Raw genomic sequence first — 24,700 nt, 5'->3', positions numbered from 1 at the left:
GGTGTTACTTCATGGAAATCATAACTCCTCTTTTTATGAGGATGACTTGCAGAATCCGTTGAATACAACCCATATCGTACGTCTGCTACATCCATGTGAGTAGCATATGATTAATGACTGACAAATTCCTTGTACACAAAGCTGTGAAGTAAAAACCATGTGAAAATTCTCCATAGAATTGCAGTTTGGTCATACTACAATTTTAGTTGATTTCACAAGTTTAACTCACAAGTGATTAGTTTTACTATTTCACTATACTCATACATCTATCTCATCTCGGAGAAAGGAATCTAAATCTGAAGTTACGTTTTATGTGAAAATATAGAAAAAAAATTATCATATTAATTGCAATTATCGTTACGTATGAACCGAAATTGCAAGATTCAAACTTTAAAGTAAAGGAATTAAAATTGCATACTGACAGAAACACAAAATGAAAACCGAAAATACAATTGTCTAAACACGTGAATTAAATTACTTTCCAAACAAAACACAATAATTAAAAAAAGGAAAAAAAACATATAATTACTCAAATATTCATGGTTACAATTTTCATTTCCATAACCAAATAGGGAAATGTGAACCCCATGAGTTCCTCTGGGGAGTGTCATTCTCATTTCTGGGCATGCAATTGATTTTTTTTGTTTTTGGTTTTTGGTTTTTAAGGACCACAACTCATGTGATACGTACTAAAAATAACCTACTCATATGACACAAAACAATTTTGTCTTCAAATTCTACCATCCAGTCCACACTCTAGACATTCTGATTATTAAAGCATATTAAGAGATAGTCTCATCTTTTTCAGAAAAAAAAAAAAAGAGATAGTCTCGTAACTCAAAAAAATGCAATTTTTCTTTTCGTTATGATGATAAAAATTCATGTTATTATAATTTTACCGTTATTTTTATATTTGTTTCTGTCTGAGCGCCTCTGTAACTATATGTACGAAACCGCTAAAATATATATATAACGGAGGCGCTCAGAGAAAAAATATAAAAATAAATAGAGATAGAGCTCAGACTTCCATGCCGTGCCTGCGTATCGTGAACACTGCTCCTGAAATTATTAATGCTCATCAGATGAGATATCATCAACCGCAGCTGATGTTTTCATCGGCCACGACGAATCCACGTGTCAACCGTACCGTTTATAGTCAGTTCCATCTTTATTACTGGCCAGTCAAACTCTAGGAATGGCGGGTGAAATTCTCGGACGTAACGACGTCGTTAGGACAAAATAACTCGGGCCGGCTCTACCCGAAAAGATCCAGCCCCGAACCCGAAATGCTGCGAGAATGTATAAAACCCGATAAGACGGGGGTAGCAAAAAAGCCAGAAGCTTGAGCAGAGCTGAAAACGAAGAAGAAGAGAAAATGAAGCTCAAAGTATACGTGGATAGGATGTCACAACCTTCGCGTGCAATTTTGATCTTCTGCAAGTAAATTTTCGATTAAATTTTACCGCTTTGTTGCTGTTACTGTGGTTATATTGATGAAGTTTTCACCTTGTGCTGTAATTTGAATCTGGGTTGTGGTTTTTGGTCTAAGTTTGGATTCTTTTTTTTTTTATGGTTGTGTAATAGGGTCAATGGTATAGAATTCGAGGAGGTGCAAATCAACCTAGCCAAAAGCCAGCAAAAGTCACCTGATTTCAAAAGTAAGCCTATTTTTTTTTGAAGTTTATATTGAATTGGGGTGTTACTGTTGGCAGAGCTGAGTTAAAGTTAGCTGAAAATTCATTTAGTTATAAAAAATTGGTTGCAAGAATTATCGTTTTTGTAAGTAGTTGCGAATTCGGAGAAATGGATATGCATGTAGGAACGCAAGTGAGTGACACGAGAAGAGTCGATAAGTTAAAATGGCTGTGATCATATGCTGAAGTTGGAACGAAAACAAAGGACTAGACGCTTGGCTGGGTGGGGTAATGTGTGAACAATGACTTACGGTTTTTGTTTCTGATGTAACTGTAGAAATAAACCCTATGGGACAAGTTCCGGCTATCGCTGATGGGAGGTTTAATCTGTTTGAAAGGTAATTTGAATGTGCCTTTTGTCCTGTGGAGTTTGATAGTTTTGTTAGGTCATCTCTATTCAATGTATTTGTTTGTTCATTTTGTCTTGGCAGTCATGCAATTCTTGTCTATCTTGCTTGTGCGTTTCCTGGAGTAGCAGATCACTGGTAAGTCGTGTTATGCTTTGGTGCAGTCAATGATAACGTGCTTGCTTGGAGACTGTATACAACTACCTAACTTTTTCTTTTTTTGCTGTTAGGTATCCTGCTGATCTTTTCAGGAGAGCTAAAATCAACTCAGTGTTGGATTGGCACCACTCTAACTTACGCCGTGGTGCAAGTATTAACTTACACCGAGCTCTTCCTTGTGTTGTTGCAATGGTTATTGAATTTTCATATGCTTACGTTTTGTTGCACCAATGACGATTTCTGGTTATTCTTTGTTGCAATGACTCTTATTGCATTTTGAGTGGTAATGTACTTGAAGTAGATTTCCTTTGTTATATTAATTTTTCTTTTTTTTTTCTTTTTTTTTTCAGTGACATATGTTCTAAATACCGTACTTGCACCTGTGTTTGGACTTCCATTGAATCCACAAGCAGCTGCTGAAGCTGAGAAACTTCTGTCCTCCTCTTTGTCAAAAATTGAGTCTATTTGGCTCAAAGGGAATGGAAAGTTCTTGTTGGGTGGCTTTCAACCATCCATAGCAGATCTCAGCCTGGTTTGTGAAATTATGCAACTTGAGGTATATAATATTAACTCTATGCTTTTAATGTTACTTTACAGTGGAATGTTAGGTTCATTGAAAATTTAGGAGGTTGGGATTGGGAAGGACATCACTGCAAAGTACAGTGAACACATCTACTGATGAAATAACTAAAATATAAGTTATTTTGAGAGAAAATATAGATCTTTAAGATTCTATGACAGCAGTTCTTAGTTTGGCAAATGAAGGTTTTTTTTTGGCTCTTCTGTTTACATGTTGTTTTATCTAAAGAGTGAGAAACAGGTTTCTTGGTAGGTTAATTATTGTGGAGGGATGGTAGGCACCTTCCTTTCGCCTTTGTTGTATTGTTAATTTGAAAGCTGCTCTGTTTTCCAACTCACCCATTATTCAGAAAATTTGTTGAGTTGCACTCCCTGTATATTAGTTCTTTTGCATAAGCTAAAAGTATATTGTTGTTGTCTATCATAGTCTCTAGTTTGTTCCTTGGTAATTGGTATTTCCCATGTTCAACAAAAATGGTATTTCCCGATATTAAGGGAAGAATGTGAGCTTACTGAACTAAACTGATCATGCAAACGAGATTCATATGATGATCTAGAAGTACCTGGAAAACATCAGTCTTAATGTGAAAACATTCAACATACAAATTCTAAAGGACTCTCCACTTTACTTTATCCGTCATGGGATTATATATTATATCAGCCAGAAGCTATGTCTTTCTACCTGAAGATATCTAAGTGCCTCTATATATTTCTTGTGAAGTCTACTTTGATTGTGGAAGGGTATCTCTTGTTCCAGTGTTTTGTTGTATGAAACCTTTATAAATTAGAACAACTGTCTCTATTTGTGGAAGATACATCATATGATCTTATGATGCAACTTATTGCATGTAGCTTTTGGACGGGAACGACCGCAGTCGGATACTTGGCCCGCACAAGAAAGTTCTAGAGTGGATTGAGAATACAAAAAATGCGACAAGACCTCACTTTGAAGAAGTACATCAAGTCCTCTACAGAGCCAAAACGAGATTTCAAGAGCAGCGGTCGATGGGAGGAAACACCACTAATTCGAGCAAAAGATTGGGTTTGCCTTCAAAGATGTGAGAATCCTTATATGTATCATAAAACTCTTAAGAATAATAGGCTTTTCATGTGGAAGCTTGAGCCTTGCCTTCGACTGTGTATGTCACTGTATGCGTGAATGTCTAATATTTACTGCCTTGCTTTACTATCAAGTTAGTACATGGGCTTCAGCACTTTCATAAATTGTTACTTAAGGAGAGTTGAGATGCACCATTCTAGTTCTTGTTCACTCTTGCTAGGATGTATGCTGCTGCAGTAATGGCCTGTTTCATAAATCTTCCCGCAAGCGAAATTCCATTCATTATCAGATTGTGATACTATACAAGTATACATGGGCAGCAAAATTGTTAAGTGAGCTAATATCAACTTGAAGAACAAAGTCTGTCATAAGTGGACTATAGTGGAGTTAGCATTATCATTAGTGTAGTTAGCACTATCATCATGGAGTTAGCATTATCATTAGTGGAGTTAGCAATTCCTATCTATATTAGCAACAGTTTATTATGTAATCTTTCTATATAATCCTCTATTTTGAGGTAAATGATACAAGACAATTAAGTCTCTCAATCGTGTTATACTTAACATGGTATCAGAGCATTTTTGCTCTTGAGACCTATACCCATATTCCGCTGCCAGAAATACCAAGAGAAGAACTCTGTTCTTCATCTTACTCAGTAACCAGAAAACATATACACAATACCAATACCAGATTCAAAACCATACCTGTACATCTAGGCCTGCAAGTCTGCCGGCATCCTTTGTTGCTTGTCTCTGGGCATCACCCGTAGATCGATAACTTGCCTAAGCCAAGGATCGACTGCTGCCCAGTACCAGAACCGACGACCTCCACCAGACGCCGCCGGACTTCCATCGGACCCGTGTCCAAACGTTATCAGCTTGATCAACTGCACTTTGGCGCACCCGAACCACCGGCGTTTTCCACTCCGACCTGAGGAGCCCAGACGACAGCAGGGTCTTCTTCAATTTCTGAAAAGGACTTTGTTGCATACTCACCATATAACCTCTGGGTTCTGCTGCAATTGCACGCCTGTGAGAGACGAAGAAAAGAAAAAAAAAAAAAAAAAGCTTTTATTTTTCAGATTGCACGCCTGTGTGCATGCCTCTGTTTCCTTTCACTAAATCCCACTACAAGTTTTTTCTTTTTTCTCTCCACCCACCACTACAACCCACGTCCACTTCTTTACTTTTCCTTTCTCCTTTCTTCTTTACTTTATTCTTCCTTTTATCAGATTTCTCTTCTATTATTGAACCATGGTTCTCAATGAAGTGTCCGCTGATTCGGTGCCCGCTAATTCATCCCACACATCAGCACCCAATCTTGAAGCATCTTCTCAATATAAAGGGCGATCTTCATCTAATGATCATGGCCCTATTGCTCCAGAAAAATTGGATAGCACCAATTTTATTTCTTGGTCTAAACATGCCAAGTTGAACATCACCGGCCGAGGTAAACTTGGCTATCTCACCGGCAAGAAAACAGCACCATCTGAAGAAGAAGATGAGGAGGGTTATGAAATTTGGGTTGAAGAAGACAGTCTTGTTCAAGCATGGCTCCTCAACTCCATGCACAAGGATGTCAGAGGAAATTATGAAAGCTTGGAGACAGCTAAAGAAATTTGGAATGCTGTCAAAACTACTTTTTCAGTAGCTCAAGATGATACAAGAAACTATGAGCTGCAAATTGCTTCTGTTTCCACTAAACAGAATGGAGCTCCTCTTCATGGCTATTACAGCAATATGAAGAAAATATGGCAGGAGCTTGACATTTTGGATCCTCTCCGGCTCAAGGATGCAGAGTCTATTGCTTACATGGCAGAAAGGGTTAGTAAGCACCGTGTCTACTTCTTCTTGGCAGGTCTTGATCCACACCTCGATGGTGTGAGAAGTAGAATTCTGAACACAAAGCCACTACCCTCTATTGAAGAGACTTATTCTCAAGTCAGTGCTGAACATAACAGACTTCAAAAAATGATGTCTGAACAAATTGTTGAAGGATCTGCCATGCACACTCAATACCGGCCACCACATGTTCGGAATTCTCAGTCTTCACCATCTGCAACCTCTTGGAAAGTTCCCACTCCAGGACCTATGAAATGCACTCATTGTAAATCTCAGAAACATACTGTGGATAATTGTTTTCAATTGAAAGGTTATCCCGAATGGTGGGAGGAGCATGTTGCCCGTCGTAAGGAAATCCAAGCGAAAGAGGCAAAAGGATATCGGCCCAAAGGTAAACCTAAGGCGGCCCTTCAGATTGCCTCATCAGCTCCGGAAGAACCAACTGAAGGTAATTGCACTAGTGGCCCTGCCTTCGCTTTCATGACTAATTCAGGTACACTGAGTTCCTCTCTATCTAGTATTTCTGACTTTAATTGGAAAGATATGTGGATAATTGATTCAGGCGCAACAGACCATATGACTAATGACTCTAGGAACCTTCAAAATTTGACCCCAGTTCACCGATCTGGCGTAACCAATGCAAATGGTGTTTCCTATCCTATTACTAGTGCTGGATCTGTCATTTTGACAGATTCTATTACACTTGATACTGTTTTACATGTGCCATCATTATCACATAACCTTTTATCTGTCAAACAGATAACTAAACAGTTATATTGTTGTGTGATTCTTTACCCATGGTGTTGTATATTTCAGGACATCCTAACAGGGGAAATCATTGGGAGTGGTATTGAGAAGGGGGGATTGTACTACATGGAAATGACATCTGCTGGTAATCGTCGTGTAAGTGAGGTGAATCAAGTTCAAAGGCATTCGTCTACCGAAGCGGAGATCTGGTTGTGGCATAAAAGATTGGGACATCCATCTTTTGGTTATCTTCAAACTCTACTACCTTCATTGTTTAAGCATCATAAAGCATCAGACTTTAAATGTGATACTTGTATTTTAGGCAAGAGTCACCGTGTGAACTATCCTTTGAGTTATAATAGAAGTATTGCACCTTTTGATTTGGTTCACTCTGATGTTTGGGGGCCATGTCCAGCAACCCCCTCTGGTATGAAATGGTTTCTTCTCCTTGTTGATGATTGCACCCGAATGAGCTGGATCTACTTAATGCGACATAAAAGTGATGTGTTCTCTGTGTTTCAATCTTTTCATGCCATGATCCATACCCAATTTCAAACTCCCATTAAAGTTTTTCGCTCAGATAATGGTGGAGAATATGTCACACATATCTTTCGTCAATATCTCAACACCCATGGCATCATACATCAGACCACCTGTCCTCATACACCTCAGCAGAATGGTGTGGCGGAACGCAAGAATCGCCACATTCTTGAGGTTGCCCGATCCATGTTGCTTGGAGCTCATATGCCGGAATATTTCTGGGGTGATGCTATCCTTACTACTGCATACCTCATAAATCGACTTCCCACACAAGCTCTCCAAACTTCTATTGGAGAAGATAGTTCACCTCCAAAAACACCTATCCAAGCCCTTTCTAAACATTTACCTTTACCACCCACCCATGCTCTTCCTCCTAAACTCTTTGGTTGTGTGGCCTATGTTCATGTTCCTCGCATTCAAAGAACCAAATTGGATGCATCTGCGACAAAATGTGTCTTCATCGGTTATGCTTCTACTCAAAAGGGATATCGATGCTTTGATCCAAGCACTAAACGGACATATGTTACTATGGATGTCACATTCTGTGAACATGAGCTCTATTTTGCCCCGAAGACTCCTCTTCAGGGGGAGAATCATGATGTAGAAGAGCAGTCTTCTGATATATTTTGTCCATTGGAATAGTGGACAATCAAGTACATCGTGACAAATTACCAACTGCAGGCGCAGATTCACCAGATTCTGTGATAAATGAGAGTAACAATCACTCACCAGTATCAGAAGCTGCAGACACAGACGACACCCTCCCCCCTTCTACTACTACATCAACTCCCATGCCCCTTCAGGATGATCCAGAGGTAATTACTGACCCTGCCTTTCAATCCCATGATAATACAAATGTTGAACATTCCCCTGAAATAGGACCAAGTAACACCACCAGCATGTACCAATTGCCATTTCGGAAAAATAGAGGTCAACCAAAGGCTCAATATGAACCAGATCCTAAAGCCAAGGCCAAATATCCCATAAGCAATTACATGTCATCCCATAGATTATCCAAGTCATATGCGTCTTTTGTGTTTCATTTATCTGCTATTGTCATTCCAAATAAAGTGCAGGATGCTCTAGCAGATCCTAAGTGGACTAAAGCTATGGAAGATGAAATGAAAGCATTGCAAAAAAGTCACACATGGGAACTAGTGCCAAAACCCGCAGGGAAAAGAATAGTAGGGTGCAGATGGATCTATACATTGAAGTACGCAGCTGATGGTACATTGGATAGATATAAAGCCAGGTTGGTTGCCAAAGGGTATACTCAGACATATGGTATTGACTATCAGGAGACTTTTGCACCAGTGGCCAAGATGAATACTGTTCGAGTACTAATGTCATTAGCAGCTAACCTAGATTGGCCTCTGAAGCAGTTTGATGTAAAGAATGCCTTCCTACATGGAGACTTGAAGGAAGAAGTCTACATGGATCTACCTCCTGGCTATTCTCTACCTTCACAAGCAGGAATGGTGTGCAAGTTGAAAAAGTCCCTTTATGGACTAAAACAATCCCCCAGGGCATGGTTTGGAAGATTCAGCCAATCTATGAAACAGTTTGGTTACAAACAAAGCAACTCTGATCATACACTATTTCTAAAGCGCAAGAAAGATAAACTTACTGCACTTATCATTTATGTTGATGATATGATTGTGACAGGAAATGACCCAGAAGAAGTCAAGAAACTGGAAGCGCATTTATCATCTGCTTTTGAGATGAAAGATCTTGGAGGACTGAAATACTTCTTGGGAATTGAGGTCGCTAGATCAAAAGAATGCATTACCCTATCTCAAAGGAAGTATGTGGTTGACTTACTCAAAGAGACCGGTTTACTAGCATGTAGACCAGCAGATACACCGATGGAGCAAAATCACAAATTAGCAGAATATCCAGATCAAGTGCCTACTAACAAAGAGAGATATCAAAGGTTAGTAGGCAAGCTCATTTATCTCTCACACACCCGACCTGATATTGCATATGCTGTAAGTGTTGTAAGCCAATTCATGCATGCACCAAGTGAAGATCACATGGAAGCAGTACATAGAATTCTGAGGTATTTGAAGACAAATCCCGGTAAAGGGATCATGTTCTCCAAGAACAACCATACAGACATAGCTGGATACACAGATGCAGATTGGGCTGGTTCTATCACTGATAGAAGATCTACTTCAGGTTATTTTACTTTTGTGGGAGGTAACCTGGTCACATGGAGAAGCAAGAAGCAAAAAGTGGTTGCTAGATCTAGTGCAGAAGCAGAGTATAGAGGAATGGCTCATGGAGTATGCGAAATGTTATGGCTTCGTAATTTAATGAAAGACTTGGGATTCAAACCCAAGTATGCTATGAATTTGTACTGTGACAATAAAGCAGCCATTGATATAGCACACAATCCAGTTCAGCATGATAGAACAAAACATGTTGAAGTTGATCGACATTTCATCAAAGAGAAGTTGGAGTCGGGAATCATCAACATGCCACATGTACCTACTGAAGATCAACTTGCAGATATTCTTACCAAAGCTATTTCTGGAAAAGTGTTCCACAGCTCACTAGACAAGTTGGGAATGCGAGACATCTATTCCCCAACTTGAGGGGGAGTGTTAAGTGAGCTAATATCAACTTGAAGAACAAAGTCTGTCATAAGTGGACTATAGTGGAGTTAGCATTATCATTAGTGTAGTTAGCACTATCATCATGGAGTTAGCATTATCATTAGTGGAGTTAGCAATTCCTATCTATATTAGCAACAGTTTATTATGTAATCTTTCTATATAATCCTCTATTTTGAGGTAAATGATACAAGACAATTAAGTCTCTCAATCGTGTTATACTTAACAAAAATAACCCTTATACACTTTCCTCATAGATCTACTAGCTGCCTAGCTATAGGACGTACTAGTATAACTCAACTGCTACATGAATAAACATAACTGAAGCAGCACTATGTTCACTCAACCCTTCATGTATCTCAAGGATATCCAACTTCTTTGGTCTCTTGTAGTTCTTCAACAACAGAGAACGACATAGAACACTAACGGAGGATGCGGCCATTGCAGCTCCTGCAATCCATGGTGGTAATCTAAGCCTAGTGGAAGGAAAAAGGACCCCTGCAGCTATCCGGATTCCAAGCACATTATTATAACTACACTAAACTGAAAGCAGAAAATGACAAATGAAATGGATGAGTGCAATGGCCTTGCATTCTGGCTGGTCTTTTACCTGAGTACCCCAAACAGGTGTTCGTTTCCTGTGGCCCTGATAGCCAGCTGTATGCTTCTCCTGCGATTAGTTTTAGCGTGGCTTTGCGTCTTTGCTCCTCAGAAAGAGAGTTGGGGAGAGAGAGATTTCCTCGGCCACTGCACCACTCCCACTTCAACGCATAAACCTTTTAGGAGTTCTGATGGGTTCTTCATTTAGGGCTCATGTTTGTTTTTTGTCTAATTGGATGTAGATTTGGGTCGTTCTCAATTTGTTTGATGCATATTTTGCTGGGTTTTCTCATGTGTGGTAAGTGATGCTAGAGATGTGCTTGAGTTCCTGTCATCAACTTCTGTTAAGCCATAATGGCAGATCCTTTTTTACTGTTATTATTGTCAGGCTAGAGATATGATGTTCTTGAAATTCTATAATCAACTTCTGATTTGAGTGCACAGCGTTTTGATTTCAGACGTTAAAAATACTGAATGTCAATCTGAAACATGATTTCATCAAGACTGGGTATTAAAATGGTGGCTTGGCTCAAAACATAAGATCGAAAAGGTCAGTAGATAGTATTGTTTCTTACATCTATATTTCAGCAGATGTTCACCAAGACTTCTACTTTGGTTAATGGGTTCCACAATCTGTATGCTATGGTGCATTTTTTGATTCCCAATTTGAGCCATTTTTTTAAATTTTTTTTTCTTTTCAGGCAATTTTGGGTTTCTGAGAAGAATTGGGTTTAATTTGAGGTGGAATTTGGTTTGCCAAATTGAGAAATGTCCAGATGTTGGTTTGATTAATTATGCAAGTGTAGTTCTTATAATTTTCTTATATAAGATTACATTGAGAATTTCTGAGTCATTGGTTGGGCATTGTTTGAATATCTAGCCAAGATTTAAGGAAGAGATGATGCACATCAATTGTGATCCTCAGTGCGCGGCAATTGCCTTCCGAGAAGAACTCTTCCCAAATATACCTCTATACGAAAATCTATTACGCTACCCGCCAAGAGACATAGATGATTTTATTATAAGGGTCGAGGAGGCAAAACCCACGTAACGTAAACTGATGTTCTTTCTTTTAGTAATCATTTGTCTGATTTTCGCTTCCTTAAGTATTCAAAATGTATTTGTGGCCGGTGGCCGGAATAAAATATTATTCAAAATCGATGTGAAGTTTTGTGCTTCTGGCCAGGTAGAATTCTCTTCATCTTCTCTGATTTTCTTGGCATATTCCACAATAGCTTTGGCTAGTGGGTGCTCACTGTTTACCTAATACATTGACATTACAATCAGTTTTGAATGAAGATCATGTTTCATTATACTTGATCTTAATTCCAAATACTATAAATTCCAATTAATGTGTAGCAACTTTTCCCTACCTCACTTGCAGCAACAAGTTCATAGAATTTTTGATCGAGGTAGCATTTTGTTAAAGATTTTGGTGCTGACAACGACTGGCTTCCCAACTGTGAGAGTCCCCGTCTTGTCAAACACAATGCAGTTCACCTACAATTACAGATCAAGAGAATTACGAATGCTAAGCTGTCTTTAAAGACAATGAAGTAGCTTCATCACATAATGGCTGCCATGATATTCTACAGCCAAACAAAATTCAGCCATCGTGTGAAAATTGGGGAAACTTGGTCCTCTAATTTTAATGACTAAGGAGTAGAGAGAAATTTTTATGGCTAGTAGGGATGTGTTGGATGAATATATATGACTTGCCAACCTTATGTGTACTCTCTAATGCATGTATGTGTACTCTCTAATGCATGTCCGCCTTTGATCAGTATACCTTAAGATGCACCAACCCCAGTACCAACCATAACTTAACGGCAGTAGGAGTTGCTAGGCCTAAAGCACAAGGGCAAGCAATGACCATAATCGAGATCCCAAACTGAAGAGCAAGCTCAAAACTGTCAATTGAAGATGGTATCTAAGAATGCGGATAGCCATGGAACTTCCCTGCTGAGAACCAGGCAAGCCAAGTTGAAAATGAAACTATGATCACCTGCAGCATTGAGCCATTTGTTAACAAATGCATGCACAAAACAGTACTATTTTAGTTGATTTTACAAGTTTAACTCACAAGTGATTAGTTTTACTATTTTCACTATACTCGTACATTTATCTTATCTCGGAGAAAGGAATCTAAATGTGAGGTTATGTTTTATGTGAAAATATAGAAAAATTTCAATTGTCGTTACGTATGAAGAAAAATTTCAAACTTCAAAATAAAGGAATTAAAATTGCATACCGATAAAACTACAAAAAGAAAACTGAAAACACCATTGTCTAAGCATGTGAATCAAATTACTTTCCAAAAAAAAAACAAATAAATAAAAAAAAATAAAAAACATATAATTACTCAAATATTCATGGTTACAATTTTCATTTGCATAAACAAACAAGGGAATGTGAACCGCATGAGTTCCTTTGGGGTGTGTCATTCATTTCTGGGCATGCATTGATTGCAATTGAAGTTTTTTTTTTTTTTTTGGACCAACAACTCATGTGATACTAAAAATAACCAACTCATATGACACTTAAAACAATTCTGCCTTCTTCAAATTCTACCATCGAGTCTACACTTTAGACATTCCGATTAGTAAAGCACATTAACAGATAGTCTAGTAACTCTAAAAAATGCAATTTTCTTTTCGTTAAGATAATAAGAATTCGTATTATTATAATTTTACTGTTACTTTTATGTTTTTCTCCGTCCGAGCGCCTCCGTAAACATATATGCAAAACCGTTAAAATATATATTCATGGAAAATAAATAGAGGTAGAGCTCTGACTTGCCTGCGTTACTGCGTAGCGTGGACACTGCTCCTGAAATTATTAATGCTCATCAGATAAAGACATCATTAACCGCATCTGATGTTTCCAACGGCCGCGATGAATCCACGTGTCCACTGAACCATTTAAGTCAGTTCCATCTTCATTACTGGCCAGTCAAACTCTAGGAATGGCGGGTTGAAATTCTAGGACGTGACGACGTCGTTCGGCCAAAACTTGGGCCGACTCGACCCGAAAAGACCAAGCCCAGCCCATCAAGCGCCGAACACAAATGCCGCGAATGTATAAAAACCTTAACCGGAGATAAAGACGGGCTTTGCTGTCTTGTTCTGTGCCGCGAACTCGCCAGCTAGGTCAGATTGGATTGGAGCTACATTTTTCTTTTTTGAGATTAGCAAAACGAAGAAGAAGAGAAAATGAAGCTCAAACTATACGTGTATAGGATGTCACAACCTGCGCGTGCAATTTTGATCTTCTGCAAGTAAATTTTCGATTAAATTTTACTGCTTTATTGCTGTTACTGTGATTATATATGTTGATGAACTTTTCACCTTGTGCTGTGATTTGAATCTGGGTTGTGTTTTTTAGGCAAAATTTGAATTCTTTTTTTGTGGTTGTGTAATAGGGTCAATGGTATAGAATTCGAGGAGGTGCAAATCAGCCTAGCCAAACGCCAGCAAATGTCACCTGATTTCAAAAGTAAGCCTAATTTTGGAAGTTTATATGGAATTGGGGTTCATAATTGGTGTTATTGTTGGCAGAGATGAGTTCAAGTTAGCCCAAAATTCATTTAGTGTAGTTGCCAATTCGGAGACCCAATAGTGTGGAACTGATGGACAGTGGCAGATCTAAGATTGAAACTTTGGGCGGGCTTGGATTTCTTAATAGGAAATATAAAAAATATCGACGGTGCGAGAGGAGATAATTTTATTTGTTGAAAAGAAAGATATACCTAGTCAAGATAGTTATAGCTCTCTACCTCTCTGACCAATAATAAAAAAAAATAGACGCAAGTAAAATTAAGATAACCATAGCTCTCTGCCTCTCTGACCAAAAAATAAAAGGGAAGTAAAATCAAGATGAGTAATTTTATTTACAAATGTCAAACTGTTTAATACACATCCTCCACGTTTCAACAAAAAAAAAAAAAAAAAAAAATGCACACCCTCCATTTTTGTCAAATTTCAAATTGCTTTCGTAACCCTTATCTCAACTTAACAACAACGAAAAAGTAATATTTCAATTCTCATCTTCTAGAAGACGACCAAACTTTTCACTGTATATATGTCTTCTTATTCCTTCTGGGTCTCCCATGCCTATCCAATTACCTTCATCAACGTACAGTTTCTGTCGTGTTAGCATTTTTCTTTTCTTCATCATCATATTGAGAAGGCATGTCACCCATAACCATTCTTTGCATCTTTGAAATGGCTATGGCTATGGCCTTCATAATCTGGTTCATCACTACCATGTCTCTTTAATTTGTTGGCGTACGTAGATGCATGATTGTATGTATCAATCCACTAGCTAATATGAGTCCAAATTTAGGTGGTGTTGGGTACTGGTGTGGTACAACAAAAAAGAAGAGAGAAGTTTGGAGGGAGTAGAGAGAATAGATGGATGGAAGGAGAAGAGAGAGGCGGAGAAAGAAAAGTGTGCAGGGTAGAGGCTGTAAGGAGGAAGAGGTATGGGGCAAAAGAGGAACAGTTTGGGAAAAAAGAATTGAAGGTTTGTGTATTAAGAAATTAGGGATGTGTTAATAAAATTTCTCAATCAAGATAGCTATAGCTCTCCGCCCCTGAGACCATCATAGATTCAGTGTAAGCTATTTGCAAAATTAACAGCAAAGATCCATTCCTTCCAAAGTTCCAAGTTCCAACCAAAATTAACAGGAATATTAAAGACTTGCAAAAATCGAAATCATACAAAAACAAATCAAAATCATCGGAGCTCCAATATCTGAAAAACCACCACAATTTCAGCAATGTTGAAACCACATACTCTACAGCAGTCTGTGGCCTTAAAATCAACAACGAAATGCGAAAGCTTTTAAAGCACTACTTGGATCCGCCCCTGCTGATGGATATGCATGGCTTAAGAATTTAGCACTAAGTGAATGACACGAGAAAGAGTCGATAAATTAAGAGGGTAGAAGTTTAAAGTGACTGTGATCATATACTGAAGTTGGAACGAAAATAAAGGAGTAGACACTTGGCTGGGTGGGGTAATGTGTGATCAATGACTCACGGTTTTTGTTTTTTGATGTGACTGTAGAAATAAACCCTATGGGACAAGTTCCGGCTATTGCTGATGGGAGCTTTAATCTGTTTGAGAGGTATTTTGAATATGCCTTTTGTTTTGTGGAGTTTGATAATTTTGTTAGGTCATCTCTATTCGATGTATTCGTTTGTTCATTTCGTCTTGGCAGTCATGCAATTCTTGTCTATCTTGCTTGTGCGTTTCCTGGAGTAGCAGATCATTGGTAAGTCGTGTTATTCGTTGGTGCAGTCAATGATAACATGCTTGCTTGGAGACTGTATACAACTGCCTAACTTTTTTTTTTTTTTTTTGCTGTTAGGTATCCTGCTGATCTTTTCAGGAGAGCTAAAATCAACTCAGTGTTGGATTGGCACCACTCTAACTTACGCCATGGTGCATGTATGAACTTACACCGAGCTGTTCCTTGTGTTGTTGCAATGGTTATTGAATTTTCATATGCTTACGTTTTGTTGCACCAATGATGATTTCTGGTTATTCTTTGTTGCAATGACTCTTATCGCATTTTGAGTGGTAATCTACTTGATGTAGATTTCCTTTGTTATATTAATTTTTCTTTTATTCTTTTGTTTTTCAGCAACATATGTTCTAAATACTCTACTTGCACCTTTTCTTGGACTTCAATTGAATCCACAAGCAGCTGCTGAAGCTGAGAAACTTTTGTCCTCCTCTTTGTCAAAAATTGAGTCTATTTGGCTCAAAGGGAATGGAAAGTTCTTGTTGGGTGGCTTTCAACCATCCATAGCAGATCTCAGCCTGGTTTGTGAAATTATGCAACTTGAGGTATATAATATTAACTCTATGCTTATTAATGTTAGTTTACAGTGGAATGTTACGTTCATTGAAAATTTAGGAGGGTTAGGATTGGGAAGGACATCGCTGCAAAGTACAATGAACACATCTACTGATGAAATAACTAAAATATAAGTTATTTTCAGAGAAAATATAGACCTTTAAGATTCTATGACAGTAGTTTAAGCTTTGGCAAATGAAGGTTTTTTTTTTTTTTTGCCCTCCTGTTTACATGTTGTTTTATCTAGTAGGCACCTTCCTTTCGCCTTTGTTGTATTGTTAATTTGAAAGCTGCTCTGTTTTCCAACTCACCCAATATTCAGAAAATTTGTTGAGTTGTACTCCCTGTATATTAGTTCTTTTGCATAAGCTAAAAGTATATTGTTGTTGTCTATTATAGTCTCTAGTTTGTTCCTTGGTAATTGGTATTTCCCATGTTCAACAAAATTGATATTTCCCGATATTAAGGGAAGAATGTGAGCTTACTGAACTAAACTGATCATGCAAATGAGATTCATATGATGATCTAGAAGTACCTGGAAAACATCAGTCTAAATGTGAATACATTCAACGTACAAATTCTAAAGGACTCTCCACTCTACTTTATCCATCATGGGATTATATATTATATCAGCCAGAAGCTATATCTTTCTACCTGAAGATATCTAAGCGCCTCCATATTTTTCTTTTGAAGTCTACTTTGGTTGTGGAAGGGGATCTCTTGTTCCAGTCTTTTTGTTGTATGAAACATTTATAAATTAGAAAAACTGTCTCTATTTGTGGAAGATACATCATATGATCTTATGATGCAACTTATTGTATGTAGCTTTTGGACGAGAACGACCGCAGTCGGATACTTGGCCCGCACAAGAAAGTTCTAGAGTGGATTGAGAATACAAAAAATGCGACGAGACCTCACTTTGAAGAAGTACATCAAGTCCTCTACAGAGCCAAAAAGAGATTTCAAGAGCAGCGGTCGACGGGAGCAAACAACACTAATTCGAGCAAAAGATTGGGTTTGCCTTCAAAGATGTGAGAATCCATGTATGTATCATAGAACTCTCAAGAATAATAGGCTTTTCATGTGGAAGCTTGAGCCTGGCCTTCAACTGTATATGTCACTCTATGCGTGAATGTCTAATATTTACTGTCTTGCTTTACTATCAAGCTAGTACATGGGCTTCAGCACTTTCATATATTGTTACTTAAGGAGAGTTGAGATGCACCATTCTATTTCTTGTTCGCTCTTGCTTGGATGTATGCTGCTGCAGTAAAGGCCTGTTTCATGAATCTTTCCGCAAGCGAAATTCCATTCATTATCAGATTGTGATACGATAGTATACATGGGCAGCAAAACAATCCTTACTCTAAGTTGCACGTCTTTTCTCTTTGGTCAGTGAAAACAGGGAAGTTTTAGGGTTCGGAAAAAACAGGGTTTGGTTCGTTTGCTTGTCCGGCGGCGCCTCCACTCCGACTGTGGCCTCTGGTCTCGTTGGCTGGCGGTGGGTGCTGCTGGACAGGCGTGGCTGGGTGGTGGTTAGCGGAGGGGCTGCGGCAAGAATCTCTCTTTCATTTTATGACGGTGGCGATGGTGGCTTCATGGTTCAAGTTTTGGTGGTCAGCCGCAAGGGAGGCGCTGGGTGGCAGCGGTGGGTTCTGATCACACAGTTGCTTGGTTGTGGAGGGCTGCTACGCGGTTGTTGGGGATGCATGGTTTGGTCAGTTCGATTGAAGTGCACGGTCAAAGTAGGTTTGGACGTTTGGTGGGATTGGTTTGGCTGAGATTGACGGGTTACGTACCAAGATCTGGGTTGATCTTTGAAGGCTACATCAGTTTTGGAGGGGATTTAGTGGCCGTGAGTAGGGGGAATTGGGGGAAACTTTGGGTGATCTGAAATTGATGTCCTACGGGTATATGCTCAGATTGTTGGTGGCTTGATTGCTTTCAAGATCTTTCCACGGGGTTGGTGGTGGAGGTGGTCTTTGGCCAAGGTGTGTCATTATTGGAGTCGAGCTTACCGGAGCTGTGCACCCTGAGTCTATTGCGGATGAACCCGAGTTGCTGGAGCTAGCATCAGGATGAGGAAAGTTGATTGCTGCAGTCTTTGTTTGGTTTTGGTTAGGTTTAATTAGTCCTTCCTCAATTGAGCGAGGGTTTGGTGTCTTGGTTTTGTGGTTGTGCCATTGTTATGGTGTCAATTCTAGGGACTATTGGTTTTAATTTCGATGTTTTCTTGTTGTCAATGTAATGGGGAGACGCCCCTACACATATACTGGTGGTTTTGGTATATGGTGTTGGAAGGGGATTGTTTCTTCTTGAGGTTGGCTATAAGGATGTGTCGGGACTCCTGGAAAAGGCTGAGGGTTAGAGTTGGGCCCCTATAGGCTCATGGTTTCTTTAACCGCTGGTTCTACATTTGGGGTATGATAGTTCCTCTTCTCTAGTCGAGTATTTGGGATTTAACAGCGTCATCCCCGTCGTTGTAATTTCTTGGATTAATGAATTTCTTTTATTCTCAAAAAAAAAAAATCCTTACTCTATATACGCTTTCCTTATAGATCTACTAGCTGCCTAGCTACAGGACGTACTAGTATAACTCAACTGCTACATGAATATACATAACTGAAGCAGCATTATGTTCACTCAACCCTTACTTGATGTATCTCAAGGATATCCAACTTCTTGGGTCTCTTGTAGTTCTTCAACAACAGAGAACAGCATACAACACTAACGGAGGATGCGGCCATTGCAGCTCCTGCAATCCATGGTGGTAATCTGAACCTAGTGGAAGGAAAAAGGACCCCTGCAGCTATCGGGATTCCAAGCACATTGTAACCCAATGCCCAAATGTAGTTCAGACGAATACGGGAAAAGGTTTTCCGGGAAAGGTCAATGGCTGTTATAACATCTTCCAAGTTGCTCTTCATAAGAACAATGTCAGCTGCCTCGATCGCAATGTCTGTGCCAGCACCAATTGCCATTCCAACATCTGCTGCCACAAGTGCCGGTGAGTCATTGATCCCATCTCCCACCATTGCCACGGTGTAGCCTGAAGCCTGTAAATGAGTGAAGTATGGCTTAATGTATTAGAAAGCTACCAAGTTTTCTGAGAAATAAGTTCTTAATAGTAAATCTTGCCTGCAAATCTTTTATTTTCTCAGCTTTGTGCTGGGGTTTGGCTTCTGCAATCACCGTCTCAATTTCAGTTTCCTTGGCAATAGAATTGGCTGTACCCCAATTGTCACCTGTAACCATGATACTTCTAACGCCCATAGACTTAAGTATGGAAATCACTTCTCGAGCACCAGGTTTCAGTGGATCAGATATGGCTATAATTCCTGCTATTTCGTTATCTACAGCTATTAAAATCCCAGTTTGAGCCAATGCTTCAGTTTGTGCAAGTGTAACTTCAGCCTCCTCTGGAATCGCAATGTTAATGTCCAACATTAAGCTCTTGTTGCCTACAGTTATTTCCTTATTTCGAACAACTGCCTTCACTCCTTGGCCGGTAAGGGATGCGAAGTTTTGTGCTTCTGGCCAGGTAGAATTCTCTTCATCTTCTCTGATTTTCTTGGCATATTCCACAATAGCTTTGGCTAGTGGGTGCTCACTGTTTACCTAATACATTGACATTACAATCAGTTATGAATGAAGATCATGTTTCATTATACTTGAGCTCTATAATTCCAAATACTATAAATTCCATTAAATGTGTTGCAACTTTTCCCTACCTCAGTTGCAGCAACTAGTTCATAGAATTCTTGAGGTAGCATTTTGTTAAAGATTTTGGTGCTAACAACCACTGGCTTCCCAACTGTGAGAGTCCCTGTCTTGTCAAACACAATGCAGTTCACCTACAAATACAGATCAAGAGAATTACGAATGCTAAGCTGTCTTTAAAGACAATGAAGTAGCTTCTTCACATAATGGCTGCCATGAGATTCTACAGCCAAACAAAATTCAGCCATCATATGAAATTGGGGAAAATTGGTCCTTTAATTTTAATGACTAAGGAGTATAGAGAAATTTTTATGGTTAGTAGGGATGTGTTGGATGAATATCACTTGCCAACCTTATGCGCACTCTCTAATGCATGTCCGCCTTTGATCAGTATACCTTGAGATGCACCAACTCCTGTACCAACCATAACGGCTGTAGGAGTTGCTAGGCCTAAAGCACAAGGGCAGGCAATGACCATGACCGAGATCCCAAACTGAAGAGCAAGCTCAAAACTATCGATTGAAGATGGTATCCAAGAACGTGGATACCTGTGGAACTTCCCTCCTAAGAACCAGGCAAGCCAAGTCGAAAATGAAAGTGTGATGACCTGCATCATCGAGACGTTTGTTAACAAAGCCACAAAGGTATGCACAAAATAATACTAACTACTACTTAGGACAGCTTCAAAATGATTTCAGAAAAATGATATGGCTGTCATTCATGCCAGAGTGATTACCACTGGCACAAAGTATTTGGAAATGCGATCAGCAAACTTTTGTACAGGAGCTTTAGCCATCTGGGCAGACTCGACAAGCCTTACAATCTGTGAAAGAGCACTCTCTGACCCAACTCTTGTTGCCTTAATATGCAACACTCCATTCTCATTCACGGTGCCTCCAATAACTGCATCATCCTTCTTTTTTGTCACTGGCCGTGCTTCTCCAGTTATCATGCTTTCATTCACATGACTTTGTCCCCACATAACAACACCATCACAAGCTACTTTGGCACCAGGAATAACTTTAATCAGATCGTTCTTTTGTATCAACCGGCTATCCATTTCTTGTTCATTTATCACATTTCCTTCCTCACCCAAAGTTAGCAGTGTTGCCTTTTCTGGTGCCAAGTCCATTAGCTTGGCAATGGCCTCAGATGTCTTGCCTTTTGCCAAGACCTCTAGATACTTTCCTAACAGGATGAATGTAATAAGCATTGAACTAGTCTCAAAAAAATCTGTACCCTTGAAATCCTTATGGGTTGCAGATCTTAAAACTATGTAGACCGAGTAGAAGTAGGCTGCATTTGTTCCCAAGGCAATCAAAACATCCATGTTAGCTGAACCATGGCGCAATGCTTTGTATGCTCCAATGTAGAACCTCTTGCCTATGATGAACTGCACAGGAGTGGACAACTCCCACCTCAGAATCTGACCAACACTCAACTTATTCACAATTTTGACATCCAACACCTTCTTAATTCCAGGAATATACATCAAGACCATGGAGGTTAAAAACACAGGAATTGTACAAAACAAACTCCATAAGAAGAATTTATAGTATTGCTTAATTTCCTTCTGTCTATGAGTGTCTTCTTCTCCTTCCGGGTATATCATTGCTTTGAAATGCGCTGACCCTGATGACTCGATGGCTTCGATCAGGGTTCTTGGTCCTATCATCTCTGGTTTATAAGAAATAGAAATCTTGTTGAGTTCAGGAAATGTCTCTATGTCTTGAACCCCAGGAAGTGCTTCAAGAGTATTTGCTATTGCTCTAATCGACTGTCCAACCTTTATGCCATCAACTTGAAGCTCTATCTTGCTAATGCCTTCCCCTAAACTAATAAGTTTGGCTTCGAATCCAGTGATTACTATGGTTTCCAATAGCTGATGGGAGGTAACAATGCTTGGGTCATAATGAATCTCTGCTTCTTCAGTTGCTAAGGCCACCTGAGCTCCTTGCACTCCATGAATTGCTTGCAGAGCTGATTCAACAGTGGAGGAGCAAGACGTGCAAGTCATTCCACTTATGCTTATTCTGCATACTTGTCTGGTTTTGTCATTCATCTCCAGCTTAATCAGTTTAGCTTCAAATCCAGCATCTTTAATAGCCTCACATATTTTGTCCTCCTGCATGTATAGACAGGCTTGAAACATCAGGTGCAGGATTAAAACAAGTAGTAATATATATCTTCCATTTTCTTTGGTTTGGTGGAGGCTTTTAATTAATTTGAGATGGAGAAATATAGTTCAGTTCCATCTATGTGGTCTTGGTTTATAATATGAGAGCAAACAATCATTTATTTGGGTTTATTGTCTTTTATTAATTTTAAGGCACTTGTATAGCAGATATATTCAGCAGTTAACTCAATATATATGATCAAAGTAGCATTGCTCATCTCAATCCTCGTTTCTTGAAACTAAGAAGCTTTAGTGAGAGTACTTTGGCTCAAGGATATTTGTTTTCTGCATAATATAGATTAATTAGTTCAAATTGGTCATCCTACATTTATGTTTTGTGGTATCCAATATTTACAAATAAAATTTCTTATGGGGTAGAGACACATTATTGTGGGTAGTAAATGGCAAATGTCAACATCAACAGTACGTATCATTTGCTGATCTAATTTAGTATCTTGCATGCCATGATAGCTTAATTTCAACAAAATAATTTAATTCTTTTGAGGAGCTATTACATCATTTGATTTATATGCTAACAATGGATTCATGGTAAACATCCTTACTTAATAGTTTTGTAGTATCAGACTGCCAAATGATGTAAAATCTAACTAGATTTGCCCATTAGTACGTAATACCAAGCAACAACATCCTTACTTTTTAGAATTATAGTATTAAACTAGCTACCAAATGGTGTTGTGCTTTCATATCAAGAAAAGTCTGGTCAAAAGGTAAGTAATATAGCTTTTGAAACTAATCAAGTTTTTTTTTTTCGATGACATTGAAACTAATCAAGTTACAAACATATATGATTTGTTTTTGGATCCAGGGAGTGAGATTGGGGCTCTACCAGTTTCTAAGAGTTCATATATTTCTTCTCTTATTTTTTAACTCTTAGATGGTTTATTGCTCCTTTTGAAAGAGGGGAGCAGGATCGTTTCCCAATTACAACAAGCTTAGGTTTTACAATATAGAGAGTTAGTGGCTTAATCTACCAATAAATAGTTTCCCTTTAAGCAAAGATTATGATAGCCATGTGACATGACCCCATAATCAGAGTATTTGTCATGATAATGCACCCTTGACAAGTGCCAGAGCTGTCATGATAACTGACCCAGAGGTAGTACTCCTATTTGTTTATCCTTCAAACTATGTGGCCTTTCAGTCGAATGAAAAAAAGGAAAAAGTTCTGTAATGAGTTTTCCGATCAAACATTTCTAGCAAAAAAAAAAAAAAGAACTAAACTCACATTGACGAAGCTGGGATAGTAGAGAACAAGGGCTGTGTTGTTCAACACGTCCACGGCGGCCTCCTGTATCCCCGGGAGCCGCTTCACCGCCTTCTCCACAGACCCGGCACAGGCAGCACATGTCATTCCAACCACAGAGAACAAGGCCTTCACCTCAGAACCCCTGGCCTTCCTCGTTGCTTCTGGAGACGTGCCTTCCGGGTATCGGGGCATCGAGGGGTAGTGTGGCCGCGGCCCGGGTGGCATGCCACCCAAGCAATCCCTGCAAATGCAACTCATGAATTTGAAGTCGTTTGCACAGAGATTTGAGGCTTTTGGTTTTTCTGGTTATTGTATATGATGCCTTTCTTTTCTGGGACGCTAGCTGGTATATATAAAAGGGGGTTGAGTGAGCTAGCTAGGCATATATGATATGGAGCTTGCACTCGGGTAAAGTAGGATATGAAATTTTAAATTGTTTTGATGTGGGAACTGGGAAGTGCATGTCTACATATTGTCTGAGCAATAGAAAGGGTGAAAATTAGGTTTTGAGTGGAAAATGAGGTCCTACCACTGCTAGGATTAAACTACCTTTCTGTTGTTTCTTCTGTAAGGAAATTTGAAAAGGAAACATGGACAATCCCTATCATATATGAGAGAGTCCTGAATATGTCGAGCATTTGTTTTGAAGTCTATATAAATATCTATATTTGATAACCTTTGCCTAGCGAGTTGGCTTAAATTAAAAAATTTATATACGTACACGGTAGCTTGTTAGGGTGATTGTTATTAAAGAATTTAAATAACAAATAGCGTTGAGAATTGAATTACATTACAAGGTGATCATTTATTAATATTGAAAATATTATAATCTATCTATACTATTATAAAGAGAATAGAGCTTCATTCAAAAAAAAAAAAAAAGAGAATAGAGCTTGTCAACCAAAACAGAAATATTTTACCAAATTAGCCCTCAAATATTAAAAAACCTTTGAACTGAAATATTCGAGAATGACAAAAAAGCCAATTCACAAAATAAAAGAAAATATAAAGAAATTTAACAAAAAATAAAAATAAAAACAAAAAAAGGTGGAGCAGTTTTCTCCACATTTTGTGAAATAACTGCCTACGTAGTTTTCCACACCCATAGGGTGTGTTTGGTATCTAGTCTTTATTAACTAAGCCAATTCTGCAGAGAATGGTTAAATTTTTGAAGTACCTATAATGCCCACGGTTTATTAACACTCTTTATTAATTAAGCCAATTCTGCAGAGAATGGTTAAATTTTTGAAGTACCTATAATGCCCACGGTTTATTAACACTCAAAAGATATGGATCTAATGTATAGAGGATATGATAATAATTTAAAAAATATCAAAAACAAAAGCCAAAATAGAAACCAATGTCAGAAACTGCAGTTGGTTACGATTCAAATTGCAGGAGGATAAACACGGTTGAGATTCTTCTCACGTTGAACTAAGAAATAGAAAAACTCAAACTGATATGCAGTTATTATACACCCACTCCTTTT

At 38.7% G+C, this 24,700-nt stretch overlaps 4 protein-coding genes across 4 annotated transcripts; 3 read left to right on the top strand and 1 right to left on the bottom strand.

Annotated features, from left to right (window-relative positions):
• The first annotated feature begins 1,282 nt into the window (after window positions 1–1,282).
• On the top strand, window positions 1,283–4,003 carry LOC133706785 (glutathione S-transferase T1-like). The gene is made up of 7 exons (XM_062132326.1): window positions 1,283–1,440; window positions 1,585–1,658; window positions 1,972–2,032; window positions 2,126–2,179; window positions 2,272–2,351; window positions 2,551–2,756; window positions 3,632–4,003. Exons 1-7 carry the CDS (start codon window positions 1,376–1,378, stop codon window positions 3,839–3,841), a joined length of 750 nt encoding a protein of 249 aa, XP_061988310.1. The 5' UTR covers window positions 1,283–1,375; the 3' UTR covers window positions 3,842–4,003.
• Window positions 4,004–4,162: 159 nt separating this feature from the next.
• LOC133706784 (uncharacterized) lies at window positions 4,163–6,627 on the top strand. The gene is made up of 2 exons (XM_062132325.1): window positions 4,163–6,173; window positions 6,497–6,627. The coding sequence occupies exons 1-2, from the start codon at window positions 5,093–5,095 to the stop codon at window positions 6,532–6,534; spliced, it is 1,119 nt and encodes a 372-aa protein (XP_061988309.1). The 5' UTR covers window positions 4,163–5,092; the 3' UTR covers window positions 6,535–6,627.
• Window positions 6,628–13,320: 6,693 nt separating this feature from the next.
• Window positions 13,321–17,283, top strand: LOC133745536 (glutathione S-transferase T1-like). The gene is made up of 7 exons (XM_062173618.1): window positions 13,321–13,459; window positions 13,604–13,677; window positions 15,253–15,313; window positions 15,407–15,460; window positions 15,557–15,636; window positions 15,833–16,038; window positions 16,874–17,283. Exons 1-7 carry the CDS (start codon window positions 13,395–13,397, stop codon window positions 17,081–17,083), a joined length of 750 nt encoding a protein of 249 aa, XP_062029602.1. The 5' UTR covers window positions 13,321–13,394; the 3' UTR covers window positions 17,084–17,283.
• A 148-nt stretch (window positions 17,284–17,431) lies between these two features.
• LOC133745534 (probable copper-transporting ATPase HMA5) lies at window positions 17,432–23,822 on the bottom strand. The gene is made up of 6 exons (XM_062173617.1): window positions 23,191–23,822; window positions 20,505–21,893; window positions 20,121–20,375; window positions 19,780–19,902; window positions 19,187–19,666; window positions 17,432–19,104 (listed from the first exon to the last, which is right to left on the bottom strand). The coding sequence occupies exons 1-6, from the start codon at window positions 23,467–23,469 to the stop codon at window positions 18,688–18,690; spliced, it is 2,943 nt and encodes a 980-aa protein (XP_062029601.1). The 5' UTR covers window positions 23,470–23,822; the 3' UTR covers window positions 17,432–18,687.
• Window positions 23,823–24,700: the final 878 nt, after the last annotated feature.

Source organism: Rosa rugosa, chromosome 4 (assembly GCF_958449725.1).
Source record: "Rosa rugosa chromosome 4, drRosRugo1.1, whole genome shotgun sequence".
In the NCBI taxonomy this organism is placed as follows: domain Eukaryota; kingdom Viridiplantae; phylum Streptophyta; class Magnoliopsida; order Rosales; family Rosaceae; genus Rosa; species Rosa rugosa.
Note: the sequence above shows the minus strand (reverse complement) of the source record. Positions and strands in the feature narration are given on the sequence as shown.

Excerpts from the sequence above, each read along its gene's own strand:
- LOC133706785 (XM_062132326.1), top strand. The coding sequence starts at position 1,376 with ATGAAGCTCAAAGTATACGTGGATAGGATGTCACAACCTTCGCGTGCA. Across the intron at positions 1,659-1,971 it reads AAAGTCACCTGATTTCAAAA|AAATAAACCCTATGGGACAA; the intron begins GTAAGCCTATTT and ends ATGTAACTGTAG. Across the intron at positions 2,033-2,125 it reads AGGTTTAATCTGTTTGAAAG|TCATGCAATTCTTGTCTATC; the intron begins GTAATTTGAATG and ends TTGTCTTGGCAG.
- LOC133745536 (XM_062173618.1), top strand. The coding sequence starts at position 13,395 with ATGAAGCTCAAACTATACGTGTATAGGATGTCACAACCTGCGCGTGCA. Across the intron at positions 13,460-13,603 it reads GCAATTTTGATCTTCTGCAA|GGTCAATGGTATAGAATTCG; the intron begins GTAAATTTTCGA and ends GTTGTGTAATAG. Across the intron at positions 16,039-16,873 it reads GTGAAATTATGCAACTTGAG|CTTTTGGACGAGAACGACCG; the intron begins GTATATAATATT and ends TATTGTATGTAG.
- LOC133706784 (XM_062132325.1), top strand. The coding sequence starts at position 5,093 with ATGGTTCTCAATGAAGTGTCCGCTGATTCGGTGCCCGCTAATTCATCC. Across the intron at positions 6,174-6,496 it reads CGCTTTCATGACTAATTCAG|GACATCCTAACAGGGGAAAT; the intron begins GTACACTGAGTT and ends TGTATATTTCAG.
- LOC133745534 (XM_062173617.1), bottom strand. The coding sequence starts at position 23,469 with ATGAGTTGCATTTGCAGGGATTGCTTGGGTGGCATGCCACCCGGGCCG. Across the intron at positions 19,903-20,120 it reads CATTAGAGAGTGCGCATAAG|GTGAACTGCATTGTGTTTGA; the intron begins GTTGGCAAGTGA and ends CTGTATTTGTAG. Across the intron at positions 19,667-19,779 it reads AACTAGTTGCTGCAACTGAG|GTAAACAGTGAGCACCCACT; the intron begins GTAGGGAAAAGT and ends TCAATGTATTAG.